Genomic DNA, 21,061 nt, shown 5'->3' on the forward strand with positions numbered 1-21,061 from the left:
AAAAATCAGCAAACAATGTGGAACCAATTAAATAAGAAACGAATGTTTAAAAAAACTTCCAAGATCACCTTAGATAAACGGCAAAAGTCAGCAGGCTTTTCAAAATCCAAAATATTGCCAATCAGGCGCTTTTGCATCTCGTTTCGAAACTAAATCATCCGCGATCGTCTTGTCTGTCTCCACTCTTCTTGTCAGTCAGCTCGACTCACTCTCCTCACTGGATAAATGAAATCTGATCTGTGATGCGACTGTCGTTCGGCACGCTGCATTGAGCAGCCGCGTTCAGTTTTTAATTGTAGTGTCTGTTCTTCAGACTAAATGATTTTTATTACTATAAAAAAATCTAAACGACGGTGGGGGTCGGTGCCGCGGTGGGCAAGTGACTTAACTGGTGTTGCGGCTTAACAGCAGTATCACCGTCAGCACCGTCTATCGTGGCAAGCCTAATCGATAGCCTGTTTTTCAATTTATTGCAATTAAAGGCATTTAATCATTCATAGGTGAGGGTGTCACAAGCAACGTTTTACGAATCCCAGTTTGTCTCCAAAATCGTACAGCGTGCATTGGGCTTAAGTCAGCTAAGGAGCCAAAAGCTTACGTAGCTATTATAAATGCAGCTGACAACAATGCCAGAAAACAAGAGACTGTGTGCCTCAAGTCAACAAACAGTAAGAAAGGTCTAAAATTAGCCCTCCCTGGCATTGTGTTGTGAAAGAATATCGTAAGGTGGGAAGGAACGCAGTACATTCGTGGTGACAAATTAAATCACAGCCAAAGCTGGAAAGCTTGTTTTAAGACTAATGATACACAAAGTCTTCAGTGTGTTGTTTGGCCGGTAGCAACTCCATCATTCCCACGCAGAGCTGCATAAATGACGCTGAGCAGACAGACCCATGAGCCCAGCACCCTCCGCTTTACCTGCAGGCACAGTGAGCTCAGCCAGGACATATTGGATAGGCCTTGAAAAATTTCTGAGGAGGAACTCATTATATAGGAGAACATTGCTGATGTCTACATATGGAGCAAGGACACATCATCTTTTGTCTGTTCAAAGGGTTTTAATGCAAATCTGGTAACCTTTAAATGTCTGCATCATCCCAACGCAAAAACAAAGCTGCTAAAAGTGTCAACAAGTCCGGCTGCCTGTCTCCACGTTCCACTCTTAATTGGATTGTTTGGGAGATTCATGGAGGAGATTTCTAGGACAGGTAAGTTTGAGGTGGCGATACCGGATAACGAGAGGAGAAAATCATCTACAAATGCTAACGAGTATATGCATTCACATCTAGCAGGAGTTTTCTGGGAAAAAAAAAAACCTGCTCTAACTTGACACCATCTTATAAAATATAAACCCGCCCTGCGACGCACCTGATCTAGAGCTCAGCTGTTCTCATTGTTTTATATTTCATCAATACCCAGCAGGGCGTCCATATATCCAGTTGGATGGTACACTTTTTGCCCTTTCACGGAAACCAGTTTGGCACTCACTTGCACCTATCAATATTAATCACTGATCCATGGCAGATCCAATCCCCTGGAAATCAAATAATGCTGACTGACCTCTCATACTCATAGACTAAACTCGCAGACCCGGTCAGTGGTGTAGCGCAAATCTTGAGAGACCCTCCCACAAGAATGGGATGTCAAGAACAAGTGTGGGTGCAATAGTACCTCTGATGGAGACAGTTCTGTTCTTTTGAGCAGTTTAGTAAAGACAAAATATAACTGCACACTCACTGAAGCATTTTATTATTACCAATGTTTCAGCAATTTTGGGCAATTTACAATCATTTTATATTATATTTATATGATTAAATATATTTGTAAGGGTACATTACCGTTTAAATACATTACAAGCACAGCATAAAATGATAATAATTGTAATGCATTTTATTTGTGCATTATATTCCAAGTCTATGTAATTGAGTACTTTATGCTTATTTTTTTTACATAGAATATTATACAAAAATATTTCTACTGTACTGTACTCTATATTTTCTATATATTTTTGTTAAGAAGTGGTTAGGGTGAGGTTAGGAAAGTAAAGTATGGGGTTGGTAAGATTTTTGTATGATTTATTTGATCATAACACAGTAATATTTGATCAAAACACGGTAATATTTTTCATTTTTGAATTTTCAGCATCATTACTCCGGTCTTCAGTTTCACATGATCCTTCAGAAATCATTCTAATATGCTGAATTGGTACTCAAGAAACATTTATTATGATTATCAATGTTGAAAACATTTGTGCGGTTTCATATTTTTGTGGGAACTGTAAATTTTTTTGTCAGGATTAAAAGAACAGCACTTACTTAAAAAAAAAACTTTTGTAACATTATTAATGTCTACTGTCAGTTTGAATCAATGCAGCCTTTCTTAATATTAATTTCTTTCAAAAATATATTTAATAATTAAAATACAATATGAAAGATTTTGTAAAGATTTTTGAAGTTTGCATAGCTGTGTATATGTAAATACTGTTTTAGAAACTATCAATACGTCTATATTGCATATTCAAACATAAAAAAAGTATAAACACATATACTAATGAGAACAGGCTGCTTCATTACTTTCAAGCCTCTACTGTCCTAAACAAAAGTCCAAAAATAACATATGCTGCTTTTATGAAGTGTAAAATCAATGTCGATACCATAATACAATCAACTGTATGTAATACCATAATGCTGTGAGGCTGTCCCATATACAATATATCTACTTGTATGGCACACTTTTTTTGCCGTCACAGAAACCAGCTTGGCACTCACATTCACCCATCAATATTAATCACTGATCCACAGCAGCTTCAATCCCCTTGAGCCGACCCCTCACGCCCACAGACTAAACGCGCAGGACCCAGGGTCATGTTTCGCCAGCCGTAGCCGTCCACGGGCCCTAAACACCAGACTGCATATCAGATAAAACACTGTGACTGTTTCAGATGTCTAGCAGGTCCCCCGAGTTCTCCTGTACTCACCGCGAGTGGATTACCCGCCGTGTCTGCTTGAAAGCAAGTTCTGCTCGAACGGTAATCCGAGGTTAAGACGGTTGCACCAATAAACTTCTTACATGCTTACTCTGCATGCGGAAAAGTTAGGCCCGGGAAAGAACACAAGAGAACGGCTTTTCCGAGCAAAAACCAGACATGACTTAGTTCAGCCTGATGATCACAGAACAGTCCTGAGCATAGATGATTCCTCTGAAAGGCTGACACTATCACGCTCCTACTCGCCGTGCATGACGATTTTACGAAAGAGGAGAAAGTGCAGCATCTGTTAAAGGTGCCACTATCGGTGCTTCCATTTAGCCATTTATTTTGTGTTATAAATGGCAATCATCTCTAAATGTCACCCCCTAAAGCTACTGAGCGTTTCGGCAAGACATTATGGCTTAATTGATTTTTTTGATAGTAGAGTGCACGCTATCCTTTCTCACTCTTTGCTAGCTCATCAAAAATGTATTACATTTCTATATAGCACCAATTACCTGCCATTGATTTATTTGCTGGGAATTCCTTGTCCAGAGCTTTCCTTTGCATGTTAAAAAACATGGATTGGTAGAGTATTTTTAAGAGCTCAAGAAAACCTCATTAGGATCAGAATAAAACAGCTACTGGAAAATTGATAACGACAACTGATAACATTCATGAAAAAAAAAACACTGTCGATACACTGACAAAAAAATTGGTGTAAAAATAATTTCCACTCAGACATTGCTAGTAAATTTCGCACATAATTACAAAGAAATGGCAAGTAACGCATTGAATTAAACATAATTTTGAAGCAGAAAGACTTAAAACAAAACGGAAAAAAAAAAAAAAATCAGCCGATTTGCAAAAAAATAACAAAATCAGTCAACAAAAAAGAGGTATTCAAAATATACAATCTGCAAGGGAGCAGAAAAATATGTTCAAATACTCCATTTAATGTCAATAACGTCTACAAGTCTATAAATAAATGTTTTTCTCACAAAATCTGTCATTTTCAGTTACTGTTTAGATGTATTAAAACACCCACAGATGTAGCAGAAAACATCTGGATCATGTTTGCATTTTCCTCTATTACTGGCCATAATTCTGAACTTGACATCAGGATAAGGCATAAAATAATGTCTTCAGAATCATTCATACTGTACCTGTGAAAATCAGCTGGAAATTGAACAAACAGTTGTAAGCAGGCTCAGAGAGTGATAGGAATCATGTCTTTGTAGCAGTTTTTCTGGTGATTAAGGGATAATTCAAGACGCATTCAACTTACAAACGGTTGTCAAAAGCAAAACAAAATGCATCATATTTTGTGAGAAAGTGTGATGTGCTAGAGCAAACAGACACTGTTTTTGGAATCAGCACCCTATAATTAGTAAGAAACAAGTATTGGATGTCATTTAACAATTATGATGCAGGGTGGTGTAATCTTTGTTTTAATTACAGCTTTAAAAAATATTTTTTTTACAGTGTGTGTTTCATCAGAGCATTTCAAGGATGTGTTGATGTCATTCTTATGGAAGGCCGAGGATATTTGTAATCGTAATCTGAGGCGCGAACACGCTGAGATCCTGATAAGATTTTCGCTCCCAAATGAATCTCTACGGTGAAAGATCAGGCAAGTGACAGAAAAGGATTTGACAAGCACGACCTGACATGTGACAATGACAGTGAGGCGCCGCAAGGCCACCGAGTCCACTATCTGGGTCGAGATCTTATTAGGGCGGCCGCCTGTCTCCGCACGAGCCCCTGCACTTTACCCTCTTCCCGCTGTCTTTTTTAGCTCATGGACAGTAGCATGCATCAGTGGCATACTCTCTCACACGCACAAACACGTAGATGCACAAGCACAGCAGGAAACAGGAAAAATGTAAAAAAGGGTGAGATGGAGTGAGAACCCTGCAGCTCAGATGGGATACTGTACCTTGGAAAGCGTTGATGGTGGTAGTGGTGGGTGAGGGGGTTGTGGTGAGAACATCTAGATGGAGAAAATGAAAACACACATAAGAGGTATTAAATGAAGGAGAGAAGTCACAAAAGCCATCATGTTAGTATGATAGAGATATCTGAAAGAAAGTGGAACATCTCTTTACCAAGACCCCCTGGGAATATTTTTGTCATCAAATCACAAACCTGACCACATTTACTGGACAAAAATCTTTACTTAATCTGTATTTCTGTCTTGTTTTCCATCTATGCAAGCAGTAGCCTACATAATACAGATCAATATCTGTCATTCCCTTTCAGTCGGTCACTCTCGACGTCACGTCGGATGACCGACGAAATTGGGATCTCGCTTAGAGAGACCAATCTACTTCGAGTGTAAACTAAACGAGCCAATGCACATTGGCATGCGATTATTGCCTCCAGCTGCCGCTGATCACAGCGTGAGTATAAGTAGGCAGCAGATGCACGAGATCCCAATTTCGTCGGTCATCCGACGTGACGTCTCCGTTCCCTCCTTCAGGGAACGAGGGTTACCATACGTAACCGAGACGTTTTGATGGAATGATTTATACATTTTCCATCATGCTGTTCTTTTATCATCTTATGATCTGGTCATCCAATTTAATGAACAATATCCTGTTTCTCTTTCCAGATCCTCACAGGGGCAATTCAAAACTTTATTGTCTCCCATTTTCTTCACTTCTAAGCCTTATTAGCATTCTTTTACTGTGGGAATGTTTCTAAAGAAGGGAAATGCAATAGAGCGCAACAGTGCATGCCCACTTGTTAAGCCGTCTTGGTTCCGGAAATATTTTTTCCATTCATTTTTTTTCCATAGGGATTTTTTTTTTTTTTTTTAATCTTCATCGAAGAGTTCAAAGACGTGAACCAAACCAACCAGCTCTGAGATTAATCAAAACATTACAAACTTTGATTTTAAACAAAAATGTATTTGAAAACTAGACAAAAAGGGAAATGTACAAGAATGTGTACTTAATGGCTTTAATGAGGGAATAAACTACAGTCCCATGAAGCATTGATGCATTCAATTTTTGAAGTCTCTTATGCTCACTAAAGCTGCATTTATTTGATCAAAAATACAACAAAACAGTAATATTGTGAAATATTATTGCAATTTTAATTTTACAAGTTAAAGTTTAAATGTAATTTATTCCAGTGATGCAAAGCTGAATTTTCAGCATCATTACTCCAGTATTCAGTGTCACATGATCCTTCAGAAATCATTCTAATATGCTGATTTAGCTCTCAAGAAACATTTTATTATTTTTTTGTTTCTTTTTTTCATTCTGAATTTATTTGAAATAGAAATTTAAACATCTTTATTGTCACTTTTAATAAATCTAATGCATCCTTGCTAAATAAAAGTATTACTTTTTAAAAAAAAATCTTAATGACTCAAAACTTTAACGGCAATGTGTATATCATTAAAAATAAATTATCCTATAGAGAAAATTATAGGATTTTTACTTTTGGAACCCAACTGTTGAGCTTTATACAGTGACTTAGCCTATTGTTTTTTAATCTTTGAAAATGACATAAAATGTTTTAGACTATCCGTTAATGTCTTTAATATTTGGTAAAATATTTGGCATTTTCCATATACTTCAATACAAGATGTAAATGCACTAAAGAATGTCCAGATGTAAAGGGGGCCTAAGAAAGACAATAGCTCATAAATATCCTTGATTTAAACAAAAAATGGCCTGTCATTTTGCTTTTACATGAAATTGCATGTCTGAATGTGAAGCATTTTCCTACAAAACAGTGTTATTGAAATAGCTGAAGGCAAATTGGCCAGCTATAGATATTTGATCAAATGTAATGCAAGAAACACGTAAAGAAAATGACTTGAATTGAAATGATGGGCTTACTACCTTCAACAATATAATATTATGGCTTAAGTAATATAGAATTAGATGTCCAAGCAATAGTGTAAAGCCTGCATTTGAATGGGCATGACACCGGCCAGCACAAGCCGTGTGATTAAACAAAACACACTGTGCCAAAGCCTATGTTCAGACAGGCAGCAAAAATCCGACGTTTTGGCATATCTGACTCAAATCCGTTTAGTTGTTTTGTTTCTAGACTGAACAGCGAAAAAAACCCCCACATGAAATCCGATGTTTACAAAGTGATCCAAACCCCATCCAATCCGATTAAAATCAGACTCTTTTGGAATGCGTCCGATCGACGTTTTCCGTCATTCGGGACATAGTGTGTATGTAACGTCACACAAAAGTCTGCAATACAGTCTGCAGCTGTGTCCGAATACACCGTATAATGAATGAGTGAATAAATCAGCAGTATTTGCATGAATGTGCCTTGTGATTTCAGCACCGCGGTGAGATGCAGTGATGGACGTGAGCAGAGGCAAAATTTCCAGTTTTCCGTCCTCTCTTTCCGCACTAACAGCTGCTCTCAGATGTTGTATGAGAAAGTCTCATGGCATCTTGCTGATGCTTACATCATTACTACAGCAACTGATGTAGATGTACCAGATATTGACTTACAAGGCCAAAACAAACAGATCAGATTTCACAGAGTCCCAAAGTTTGCCTCCAAAAACCGAATGTGATTTACGTGCAGTGTGAAGAAAACCAAAGCACTCGACGAGATTCAAATCTTTCAGGCAGCTTTCCTATCATGCAGCGAGTGTGGAAACGGGAGACAGAGAAAATCACATTATGAGAATCATTTATTAATAAACACACAGTCATATTGGATACAGCCATCGCACAATCAGTGGAATAATGGGGCACTGGCAAATGCGGCCGAGCTGTTGTGCAGCGGATGTGCAATGTGAACTATGATTCCACTTTTTAGCACAGATACTCAGGCGCCTTGCTGGGGAACAGTCACAGCAGGCAAAATTGGCTGCCTGTCTCCATCACTTTATTGTCTGTGCTCCATCAAAAGATCTCAGTAGGAGCCCAAACACTTCCCGACTAATGATAAAACATCAAGGACAGGATAATGTTTCTGAATGTAGATGCATCGCCTGATGAAAATATTTCAGGGATTTCGTGCGCCGTGACCGAATGTAGACGGGTTTTGGAAATGTCATAGTCCCGTGGCTGAAATTGTGCATGCAGGGGACACGGCCAACACAAAGGTCTGAATAGGATGTGGCATGCATAATAGTCAAGCAAACAAGAATTTTCCATGGGCAATTTGCAGGCTGGGTGACTCCTGGCTCGATGTTATGAGCGGCGAGATGCGAATGTGTTTGGACGTGCAATATTTCCATTTGTATGTGAAGGACGGAAATATGAAATTCCAATCACGCGGTGAGAAAATGGACGATACGAGTACTTATCGCGAGCGGGATTGTCCTGACAACACTTGCGAGACGTGTCCTCATAAAACCCATTGGCTCTGTTCCACAGTCTCTCAGCAATGCTGAATGTGTTGAATCTCTGGGTAATGGTCCAGATTTGAGCTGAGCCGGCATGAGTCAGGCCGACCTGCCTTTATTTTGTGTTGTTTATGGTGAAAAATCACACCGAGACCTGTTTGCAGGTGAGACCACCTCAATGACTGTGATTCTTATGATGACAGTAACGTTTTACTGATTGAATAAACTCTGATTTTAAAACGTATGTACAATTCAGCATGGGAACTGCCAAATTGTTCTACTATATTATATATTTGGTATCCTTTAAGTACTATGAATGAAGGACAATTTGCAGTTATTTGCGGAAATGGATATTTACCTTCTTAAGACCTTTCTTATATGGGGCACTAAAGAAGATACGCTCACCGGACACTTTATTGCTAGTACTGGGTTGGACCCCCTTTTGCCTTCAGAACTTCATTAATTCTTCATGGCATAGATTCAACAAGGTGCTGAAAGCATTCCTTTCATATTCTGGTTCATATTGACATGATAGAATCACACAGTTACTGCATATTTGTCAGCTGCATATTTTAACAGCTTGTTATCCTGCAGGAAGTAGCCATCACAAGATAAAGGAATGGATATAGTCAGTAACAATACTTAGGTAAGCTATGGCATGAACCGTTGATACAAGGCAGGATGGATCCATGCTTTCTTGTTGTTTATGCCTAATTCTGACCCTACCTTCTGATTGTCACACCTGAAATCAAGACTCATCAGACCAGGCAACCTTTTTTTTTTTCAATCTTCTATTGTTCGATTTTGGTGAGCCCGTGCCAATTGTAGCCTCAGTTTTCTGTTCTTAGCTGACAGGAGTGACACTTGGTGTAGTCTTCTGCTCCTCTAGTGTAACCCATCTGATTCAAGGTTTGATGTTTGTGCTTGATGCTCTTTTGTATACCTCGGTTGTAATGAGTCTGGCATAACCCACAGAACTGCTGCTCACTGGATATTTTCTCTTTTTTGAACCATTCTCTGTAAACCCTAGAAATGGTTGGAAATATCAGCAGTTTCTGAAATACTCAGACCAGCCCACCTGGCACCAACAACCATGCCACAGTCAAAGTCAGCTTTCTTCTCCATTCTGATGCTTGTTTTTAACTTCAGCAGATTGTCTAGACCATGTCCACATGCCTAAATGCATGGAGTTGCTGCCATGTGATTGCCTGACTAGATATTTGTGTTAATGGGCAGTTAAACAATTATGAAGTGACCGGTGAGTGTATTTTGAAGATTTGTTGACTGTTTAAACAGAAGAACTGTTTTTCTCGACCAACACTGGACCCCATTGAATTTCATTATCTGGAAAAAATTTTTTTTTTGTGCTCCATAGAAGAAAAAGTTTGGAAAGACATGAGAGTGAGAAAAGATACACTGATCACCTGTGTAGGAATAAAGTTAAAACAGAGGTAGAAAATATTACTATTATGAAACATTAAAAAGCTCTCCTTGTGGTCTCCGATCCAGTAAAACATTTCAGTGCATGATAAATTATCTATGCTAATGTATGAAAAGCCTTAAACATATGCAATGGCTCCCTTTATGTGGTGTGTCAATCCTGTTATCAATGTCAAATGTATTATGCTGTCACAGCAGAAATTAAAGCAGTTGAAAGGCTGTCAAATACTGTCAAATATACAGTACATAGTACGCTGTCATACTACGTATTAGCAGTCTTGACAGAAACTTTGGCCTCATATCAAACATTACAGAGTATCTGTAGTCATTCAGAGTCTGAGGCAGTCAAAAACAGATAAGATTGTATTGTCCGAGTCTACATTTGCATTTTAACAAGAGCGAATGTTACATGGGTTTGGCTGAGAGAACATCTCCCAAAGGAGCCTGAATATGGAGGTTAATGCTGGACATGGTCTGTGTCGATACTTATTCTCTCCCAACAGGCCTTCGCACAGAACATCAAGTGACTGTAATTGAAACACACACAATTCCCACTGGGACAGACGTTGGTTAAAAAGAGCGGTAAATAACAGCGCTGCCAACCTAGATGTAGGTGGAAACACGTAGGGTGCATGTTTAAAGGTTTAAACACACACATTAGAGTCTATCAGGGGTGTATGGCAAATGCAAAAATAAAATACCATAACAGCCTGAACTTCAAAGAAATCATCTGCTACGAACATGAATATAAATGTAATGTAAGTGAAAAACAGTCATAAATGAGATAAGGAAAATTAATGGAATAAATAAATAATGAATAAGACTAATGATACAATAGCAATACAACTAATAATGCATTGTGATATTATATTACAATATTATTCTAATATTAATATATTAAATGAATATTAAATACCTATTAGTATTATTATGATTGACTTGATATTGATAAGGATGTTGATCTATGAACATATCCTTCTTGTTTGAATCACTTAAAGCATTTCAAATTATAGTCCAGTGACTGGAAATTCAAAACAGGTTAACAGCGCCATTTAAAACTAGAGACAGACTAAAAAGCAAACATGCAATTAGCTGGACTAGACTGATTAGCTGCACCAATGATTTAAATGCACTGCCTGAACTACACCTGCAAGCAATATTCCACTGTGAATGCTATACTTACAAAATGCATAGAGGGTGTTAATATATACAGACTAATTAATCTGGATTCCATGATTAGTGGGGGAAATCAATTCTCCTGTGAGCACCAACGTGTATTTAGCTATTTTTGTTCAATTTTAGCATGCTTTAGGTCAACATAAGAAGCCTCAGATTAATTAAAAGCTGTTATTAAGACATCCAGATCTCTACAGCTTTATAAATACTTTCGCTTTGTATATTGTTTTCTGTTAATAAAGAGTAATGAGTCACTGAAGGATTTGCAAGATGTAAACTACATTTACATCAAAGATGAAATAAGACTCAGGGGAAAGTAAGGATAATCAAGGCAAATGTATACAGAATGATACAAAAGAATGGAGCATGAATTCAATGTCAAGGCTGCAGACATTCACAATGACATGCCGTTTCCTTCAGTGTCACATATTCCCAGTTGCCAAATCATAATAATTGATATCAATTATAATAAATAATCATGATAATTAAAAAAAAACTTCATTATGATGATAAATGATAAACGCAGATAAACGCACATGAATTGCATTAAAGAAGTACCTGATCAGCAGGTTTTGCTGTCAGTGGAACAATCCTGCGGGCAAAATCACCTACCTGGAAAACCATTACAACTAGCCTGTATCTTTCTGAAGGAAAGGACCATGAAGTGAACTGAACATTTACTGGAGAAAGCACTTTGCAATAGCTAGACTGAAGAAAACTACTCTATGTCCCTTTCCAGTTAAATGCTCATCCGAAAAGATGTAAGTGACCTAGTTTAAAGAACTGGGACAATTGACTTCTAGGGCCTGTTTACACCTGGTCATTTCATCGGATCGGATATCTATGATTTGTTAAAACGTTTCCATTTACACTTGGCCACATAAATGTGTCGTCGCAAAACGGATATAAATCCGATCTTCAATTCCCGCGCTATATTTAAATTTAACGGCGTTCACGTCAATGAAATCAAAAGATAAGCGCTGCATTTGATTAATTATCATCAGAACTGGAAAGATAGGTTAGTCACACTACTTTTAATGAAGATGATTGTGTGTTGAGTGTCTGCGTCTTACTTTCAGTTTCATTCACGGCAGTTTGCTCGTCGGCTTGCTGAAGAGATGCTCAGCTACTCGTCCGTGGCAATGCGTGTTGCATTAGCGCTGTCATATCTGACTATAATGTCATATAGCCTATAACACACGCTCTCACACGTTTATTATTTTAATGTTTTGGGAGGAGTAAAATTTGCATATGTGGTTTCAACAACCAGATGCATTTACACTTGTCCAGTTTCATCTGGAATGCGGCCCAGACCACCTCCTGAAGTGGTTTGAGCGATCGGATTTATATCCGTCTCGAATGCGTTTCGGAGGGCATTTACACCTGGTCTTTTCACTATCGGATAGCTATCCGATCAGAAAAAACGCATGAAGTGACCAGGTGTAAACAGGCCCCTAGTGATCTATAGTGTTTTAGGACTGGCAGAAGGTATTGCTAGGTCTCCGTAGAGGAATATTCGGCAATGTCCAAAAAAGCTTTCAGGTCCATTTAGTTGGGAATGTGCAAGCGAACACTGTTTTAAGTTGCTTTCAACGTTAAAAACTGCACCTAGTATGCACACTTTTTTTTTTTTCACTGTATATCTGTGATCTTATATCACAAACAGAGATGAGGGGGAGTCATAGGGTGCCCTTGCAGTGAAAGGAGGTTAAGTGTCTTGCTCAAGGGCACACCAGCTAACAAAAGTGGCTCTGGAAGGACTTAAGCCTTGGTCTTCCAATTCACGGTGCAGATGTTTCCGGACTGAGCCACCCACCACCACTAGAACCTGGATCAATTTGGATTTTAACTCTGTATCTCTTCACCCTGAAAAATACTTATAAAGTCATGGCATAGACATCCCCTACAGCAGCACAGTTACATCATATTTACCAAAGAGAAGATGTTACTTCCATCCTTTTCTTGAACTCGAGTTGACTTTAGTTGTACATCACAAAGCTTTTAAACTAGATTTGCAGCCCTAGATGTTCCTTTGTCTGAATTTGGACTAGAAAAAAGGAATAAAGGGATATAAAATAGAAACATCTGAGGATAATTCTGATGGTGTATTGTAACATAAAAGGTGGTGTCATTACAAATCAAAGCATACATAAAATGGATTTGTCATGTAAGCTAAAAAAGTTCTAGATGTTGTAACAACTAAATTAACTGATTTTATTCACGTCAAAAATATTAAATGTGACTGAATTCAACCTGCCTTCATTATGTTACACCCATGAAACTCATTTTTTAAAGGTCAGAGCAGGTAGAAATAGCTCTTTAAGATAACTGTACAGTTTTATTTTGTGCAGTTTATATAGATGACTGTTCAAAAGTTTGGGGTCATTTTGATTTTTTAAAAGAAATTATTACTTTAATTGAGCAAAGATGCATTAAATTGATCTAAAGTGGTGTTAAAGATAATATGTTACAAAACATTTATATTTCAGATGCTGTTCTTTTGAACTTTATTTTTTATCAAAGAGTGCTGAAAAAAATATTAAGCAGCACCACAGTTTTCAACACTGATAATAATATGAAATGTTTCTTGGGCAGCAAATCAGCAGATTAGAATGGTTTCTGAAGGATCATGTGACACTGAAGACTGGAGTAATGATGCTGAACATTCAGCTTTACATCACTTTACATAAATTACACTTAAAAAAAATATATTCAAATAGAAAAGTTATTTTAAAGTAGTAATATTTCACCACATAACTGCTTTTACTGTATTACATTATATTATATTAGCTGCATATGCATTTATGTATTATTTTTTAATGAACTGGTGCAACTTTTTGAATGGGTCTTTTTGTAAAGTTTTGTATTTTCAGCTAATAACATATGCTTCATGTCTTATCGGACAGAAATAATACCTTTCTTTAGAAATAATACCTAATTATTGTTGTTTCAAGTTCCAATTTCAAGTTCCAAAACAAATAAAGCCTTTTTTTTCGAGCAAATTACCTGAGTACTTCAGTAACAGGATGGGTTTTCACTCTCAGCATCTCCGCTACAAGCTTATCAGGTTGTGACATGTATCTGTCCCTTTGCAAATTCACATTAGCCTAAAAAAACATTTGATCCGACATCAAAACAGTCCCCTTTGTGAAGGCCATGAATGCAGTAATGGTGTAAATGGAGAAAGCGTTACACTGCTGCCATTGTCTTGGCATGACCAGAGTTTCACTAGTATTACACTACACGCTTTCTGTGATTTAAAAAAAATGAATGTCCACATCTTCCTGTTCAACGCTTCATGAAAAAACGAATGACAAAACGAAGTAAAAGACTGAGGAGCTATAAGCATTTGCTCAGCACAAGTCACTGCTTTACTGTGGCAGTAAATGGAAATGCTCTGTAGCAAAAGCAAAGCTGCCATCCCTCGAGAAGCAGCATTAAAATTAACTCTGACAGGCTGTAGAAGTATAGTGTGCCCAGGATTATCAAGCTACAAGAGGTCTTTCCGCTTGTTTCAGTCCTCTGAGGTTGGGCATGCTCGACAATTGCCAGCGTAAATTGATTTAGAAATGCACCAGAAGACAGCGATTTTATTTACTGAAAAGTATGACCGTTTTGAGCAAGAGAAAAAGCAACTCTCAGGGTAACACTACAAATGCATATCATTTCCATTATAATAAGGCTTTTTATGGTTGAAAATAATTTGCAAAGTCCTCATTCACTTATTACACAGTGCTTAGGAGATTATAACTAAAAACTGCCACTTATACGAAGCCAGACGGCAATAAATCTCCTCTTTTCTGAGACACCCACTTGGTGCAAATAGACCCAAATTCCTTGAGCCTGTGAAATGAGAGAAAGTAGAGTAATCAGCAGGTGGTGCTCGCTCAGGTAGAGGTGACAGATATTGAACTAGCCTGGAAGTGGAACCGCTTCCAGGCATGAGATGCACACAAACTCTCCCATTTGCAGAGGGACGCTGATGACATCATTCCCAAACACCTGCCTCTGATATCAGCATTATCAGAGGCTAATAACTGCGGCACCGAACGCCTCAATGACGAGCCACCCTCTTCCATCCCTTCAGGCTAATGTCTTCAGCTCAACAGGACAGCCAGTAATAGCTGCAGCTGGCAGTCCGTTAGCGGTCCTGAACACAACCTGCTTTAAACAATAACAACACTTCAATTCTTCTATAGCAAAGCAAAGCTTTGTTAAATCCCAGGCTTCAAGTGCCACTGTCATAGCAATTATTGCCTAAGCTTTGAAAAATCCAGCTGTCAGCCCTTGTTAAGGATTAAACATGTGCCCAACACAATGCACTTCCTGTGTTAATAAGACAAGTACTATGAAAAACTCTCAGGTGAAGCATATTCAATAAAACAATTAACCCTCTATTGCTTACTTTATGAAAACAATGTTGAAAAATACATTTCTGATTCGCTTGTCTTGCACAAAATGCATCTCATTAGTAAAATCAAACACAAATTTTTTAAAATAATCCGGGATGATGGAAGTTTCCTTTTAGGTATGCTGTGCAACACTTGAAAGAAATTATTCAAAGACAGTTTTTTTTTTATTCATTTATATATTTGTGAATATTTCTGAGAGACTTTTATTCTTTTCTTTTTTTTTGTTTTTCTTTTGTTATACAGATGTCACAGTCCTAAAGATGTTAGAAATAGTAAAGAACAAAGCTAATACACTTATTATTACATTAAAAATAAATAAATAAATTAATTAAAGGATAAAAAGGTTGACACTAAAACAACTAAAATAATAACTGCATTATAGTGAATCCATATCCACTACATTCATATACATGCCACTGTCGCACAGAGTTGCTTCGGGGCAAAAAACATATTTAAACAATTCCTCAAAACATACAAATAATTGATGTGGCTCAAAATGTTTTAAAATAAAGCCTACTCACTAAGAAATATAAATCATATTTTTGAAGGATGAAAAAAAAAAATCAATAAAAATGCTCTAATGAAGGCAGTTTTCCAAAGCAAAAATGTACGTCCTCTACATGGCACATTATGCCAGAAAAATATGTTGTGAGACCAAAAACTTTTTATTAGTTCATCCTAAATCATCCCTTCATTATTACCCATTTTATTGCCATTAAATGAAGAAAAGCCAGAGGCAGCATCGTGCAATAGAGGGTTAATAAGTTCTGTCTTGAACAAAACATCAAGCTTCTTTGAAAAGCAAATGCATGAGGAACTTGAAACCGTTTAGTCACAACAACATTACACAGCCAATTGCATGTAGACATCAAGGGCTGGTTATCCAGACACAGATTAAGCCAAGACTTAGACTGATATTGAAAACTAACTATTAACAGTGTTATTTTGTCCTAGACCATAGATTTAACCATCTGGGAAACTCTGCTCTTATGGATTGTTGTTTACAGATGCAGATTAAGTTCAAGTACATACCATATACATAAAGGATGTAATCATCATAGGCTTCTCCCACTAAGTTAGATGCCACACAGCGGTATGTTCCATTGAAGGACTTGTTAAGGTTTTCGATGAAGAGATCAGTGCCAGTAATCACGGCGTGGGAGGGGAAATCATCATCCACTTTGAGCCAGTTAATTTGATGAGGCCTGTAAAACGTCAGAGTAATCATTTAGTGCTCAGTGTGAAAATGCTCAGACAGAGGCAGACAGGAGAAGAAAATGTGCTTTATTCAGGACAACTTTAGCACTGCTGTAAAATCAGCACCTGTGCAAACAAACGCACATGATGCTGTCAAAGCTCAGCTGCAAAGTCCTGTTTTAGTTCACATATGAGCTGATTTCTATTATAAAATATGTACTAGTTTTTATTACTAGATTAAATCAATAAATTGTATGTTTGATTCAATCTATCTGTCTGTCTGTCTGTCCATCTGAAATATCAACACCAAACCATGTACATATTTGCATACCTGTCTGTCTGTCTATCCAAGTTATTCTTGTTATCATCATCTGTATTATCTGCCTGATAAAGCAACCAAACAAATTCATATGAAATGAATAAAGTGCCCTGAGGGCCCAGTGTTGGACTCACTGCGGTTTTCCTTTAGCTTTGCATGTCAGCTCGAGATTTTCCCCTTCTCTGGTCAAACCCTCAGGGAATTCCACTACAATCTGCACTTCTGGTTTATCTGTGCATTGGACACAACAAAGACACAAACACACTCATTTCCAGTTGCACTGCAGGACGTGGATTCAGCTTGGAACCCTTATTGTATCTAATTATCATTCTAAGGCCATATACCTGCCTCTCAGTCTGATTAGAAAACATCCCCGGCAGGTTTGGACATCATTTGTGCATTAACATTTATACATTCATGTGTATTATGTATTCATGCTTAATAATACAAAGACCTGTACAACGAAGGCGGCAGATCTTAGCTGCTCTTCTGAGCTTAACTTTTCACGTTACACTATATTAAGTCAACCCAGTGAGCCTACAAATGTGTGAACATGACACTGCGAAAAGCGTGTGAGGAATTCTGACACTGCTATGAATTTAAACAGTCAATTTAACAGTACTGTAAACTGTTTTTTCTTCTTCTCTTTTATCTCTGTTAGTCAAAATGTCAAGCTGTTACAGTTGAGCTGATCCCTCCTGCCTTTTCTTCTCAAAGGTCACCCTGAGCAGTAAGCTATCTGAATAAATTAATATTCTGCCAAGATTACAAAAGGGTAGGTTAACCTTTCCAGGAATTCCCGTGCAACAAAAAAAGAGTGCGGCAAACGCTCTTAATCAATGCATTATTTGGCGGACAGCATTTCATGCTTACGCATAACAAGAAAGGGTCTGTTTTAATTAAAGCAAATGCTTAGACCTCGGCTGGTTTAAAAGGAATAGTTCACCCCAAAATAGAATTTCCGCCATTATCTACTCACTTGATTTCTTTTGCTCTAAAACCATGGGGCTATTTCGTCTGTAGAACAACTAAAAATGGATCTTCTCTAATTTATAGTGATCACTGACACATAAACATTAAAAAAGCACCATTGGAAAAATCCATATGATTCATGCACTTTATTCCACATCTTCTGAATCCACGTAATATCTTTGGGAGACATTTAACCTCTTATTCACATAATCATCCCCTCCAGTGAGCTGTAAACACCGACCGGATCACTAAGTCACAGAGTTGAACTCTGACTCATGAACAAATCGTTCAGTCTGAAAGAAATGGTTCATTGAAAAGAATCGGCTCACTGAAAAATGATTTGTTCACTGATCTGAACTCAGTTATCAGGTTATAGCTCACTGGAGGGGAGGATTATCGATGAATAAAAACAAATTTCAGTGTGTTCCTCACATAAAGCTATCATATGTCTCAAAATGATATTTTGTACGAGTGCATGAGTTATACAGACCACTTTAAAGGGGTCATATGATGCTGCTAAAAAGAACATTATTTTGTGTATTTGGTGTAATGAAATGCGTTTATGCGGTTTAAATCATTTTTGGAGCTTAGCTGTGTGGTCACTATAAACTGTCATTTATGGAGAACAGCTGCATGGAGATGCTTAAAAATGTGAACTATAGACTTTAGTCAGACTAGTGACATTTAATTTTTGACAGGAATGAAAACGAGGCTGTGAGGGACTGAAATACAGTGTGTTCAATGGATTGTACTGTTGTTTAACAACATACCGATTGTTCAGCTGACGGAACATCTTTCTGAAAAAAACTTTCAACAGACAAAAAAATAAAAATACAGTCTAGTACCTTAATACAGTGTGTGCCATTGTAAAGAGTGTAAGTCTATCCCTCACAGCCTCGTTTTCAACTGTGTTAAATTGACTACTGGCTATTCACTCATGTTATTTTTTTTTAGAAATGGTCTAATTGTGGAAAATAATTCCTTTTGTGTTCCACAAACAAAAACAAATGTAACATAATAATTTCAATCATTTAATTTTTTTGGTGAACTATTCCTGTAAAGCTAAATCCTAGCCTTCATTCCAGTTAATTTCCTCATTAACAGTCTAATTGTGTAACAAATGGTTCTTTCATTCATTACAATGCCAGTCAAATTGACAGGTGGGAAGATTAAACCGAGGCTATTGTAGAGCTGAAAGTTTTCTCCTCATCTTGAGATGACTCACACTGCACTTCCAGGTATTTCTGGGCCTGGAAGTCCTTCACGGCTGGGTGGTCAATGATGCAGATGACGGCCATTCCATCGTCCTCCTTGGAGACGGTGAGCCTGAGCCGGCTGGTGACAGTGAACATCCTGTCGTATAACTCCTCGATAGTCGCCTCACCTGGGAACGGCCGCAAGAGTGACATGTCAGTCATAACAAGCGAGCTCTCTCCATCCAGGCCTGCTCATAATAACACTGTGCCACCAAGAGAGGGAGGAGGGTCACGAGGAATGATACCATCACCTCCAGACAAATTTCACATTCATTTATTGTGGGAGACAGGTCTTTTGAGTGCACACCGAGCACTCATGCTTAATACAGCATGCGTAGGGCACATTCTGTGTGTGACGTCCAAAATCACAACAGGACATAAAACACAGGGTTGCATGACAGTTTGTTCACCGTGTGAAAATTAAATGCTTTTTATTTGGGGTTTGCCTCATTTATTTATTTATAGATGACATGAGCTAGACAACAGTTACTCATGCTGGTCCTAGGTGGTTTAAACTGGTCTCCAAGCAAACCATCAAACCAGTTCAGGCTAGTTTAAGCTGCTTTTTTCAAAAGATGTTTGAGTCCCAAGATCTCATGGCAGTTCATAACTATTTCACGCTTTGTATGAATTCATACAAATTACCCACCAATGTCATTTGTATGTTTTCAAACAATCTGCTTACACTTCAGTGACAGTTATGTTTAGGGGTGACCTTCATGCTTGTTGTAATTTGATGTTTAGTAGAAAACAACAGCACAAAAGCTCTATGACAGAAAAATATATTTCATTTGAGTCTTATTTATATGACACAGTACTATAAATTTCTGTCTATAAAAATCTCTAAATGTCCTTTCAAAAAGTCAAGGTAATTTCTGATACTGTTGGTGTTTTTGTGCACCTGCTTCAGTACTCTTTTGGTGGGAAAATGTCTTTATCTGCACTACTAAGGCATTCACAAGCTGCAGGTGTTGATCTTAATAAAGAGCTTTTTAGTCGCTGGCAAACGATAGGATGCATTTGCAGGTTTGGCTTCAGTTGATTGTAGGTAAATATTCCACTTCATCCAGTGCTCATTTTGTCCTCTTGTGTTTTAAAACTGTTTACCGTTTTAATAAATGTGAAACTGCTTCAGATGATTCAGTGTGTGAGCGAACCGTCTGAAACATGACTTGATTGTTCAAATATTAATAGGGAAAATGTAACAGCGCTACCTTGCTACTTCAAAATACAGCTTTGATACTGATAATGAGCGATGCTACCATCTTGCTACTGAGAAATGTAGTTCAACTAATTGCTTAGCAGTTTGTAGAGTGTTACTGTTAAACTAAAACTAAACTAAAAAAAAGTTTAAATAAGGTTAAATAACTCAATAACTTTACACTTGAAATAAGTTTAAGTACTTAAATGACTAAACTAAAACTGAAATAAAAAAGCTAAACAGAAAAATCAAGCACATAACAAAATGACTAAAATTTAAATAAAAGCTAAAAATACAAAAATAAATGCTAATTCAAAACGTCAATATTAGTATAAGAGTATATAAATAATACTAAAATAACATTGCTGCTATAAGCACTGATTTAATATAACATTATTACCTCTTTGTGATGTAATGGACATGTGACCATGATGAATTCATATGAAGCAGCTCAGAGGTCAGTAGCTGCCTGTAGGGTTACTGCCCATCATGTTAGCCCTCATCCTAAGACAATTTCTAGACTCAAGGGCATTGAGCTAATTGCAGCACAAAGTATGACGGTTTACTTGGACCTAATGAAGTGGGAAATAATTACAGCTCGGCACTGACCTATAGCTCATCTCCCTTCTCTTCTGTCAGCGCATACTAAGACACTGTTACAAAAAATACATCAATTACTGTACACCAAAGACACTTTAAAGCACAAAGACCTTTCTATAAGAATCACACTAATTTTGTAATTGAATAATTGTAAAAAAAATTAAAATAAATAAATAAATAAA

The 21,061-nt window shown here is 37.4% G+C and overlaps 1 protein-coding gene across 1 annotated transcript in view; it reads right to left on the bottom strand.

Annotated features, from left to right (window-relative positions):
- Window positions 1-21,061, bottom strand: part of LOC107748594 (cell adhesion molecule 1-like) — a 181,143-nt gene that overhangs the window by 19,659 nt on the left and 140,423 nt on the right. Inside the window, exons 5-8 of the mRNA XM_016563453.1 lie at window positions 19,048-19,206; window positions 16,985-17,081; window positions 16,367-16,539; window positions 4,908-4,961 (exon numbers count right to left, since the gene is read on the bottom strand). Of these exons, the coding sequence (XP_016418939.1) occupies window positions 4,908-4,961; window positions 16,367-16,539; window positions 16,985-17,081; window positions 19,048-19,206 (483 nt within the window). The remainder of the gene's footprint in view (window positions 1-4,907; window positions 4,962-16,366; window positions 16,540-16,984; window positions 17,082-19,047; window positions 19,207-21,061) is intronic.

This window comes from Sinocyclocheilus rhinocerous, unplaced genomic scaffold (assembly GCF_001515625.1).
Source record: "Sinocyclocheilus rhinocerous isolate Xijiao unplaced genomic scaffold, SAMN03320098_v1.1 scaffold620, whole genome shotgun sequence".
NCBI classification, from domain to species: Eukaryota; Metazoa; Chordata; class Actinopteri; order Cypriniformes; family Cyprinidae; genus Sinocyclocheilus; species Sinocyclocheilus rhinocerous.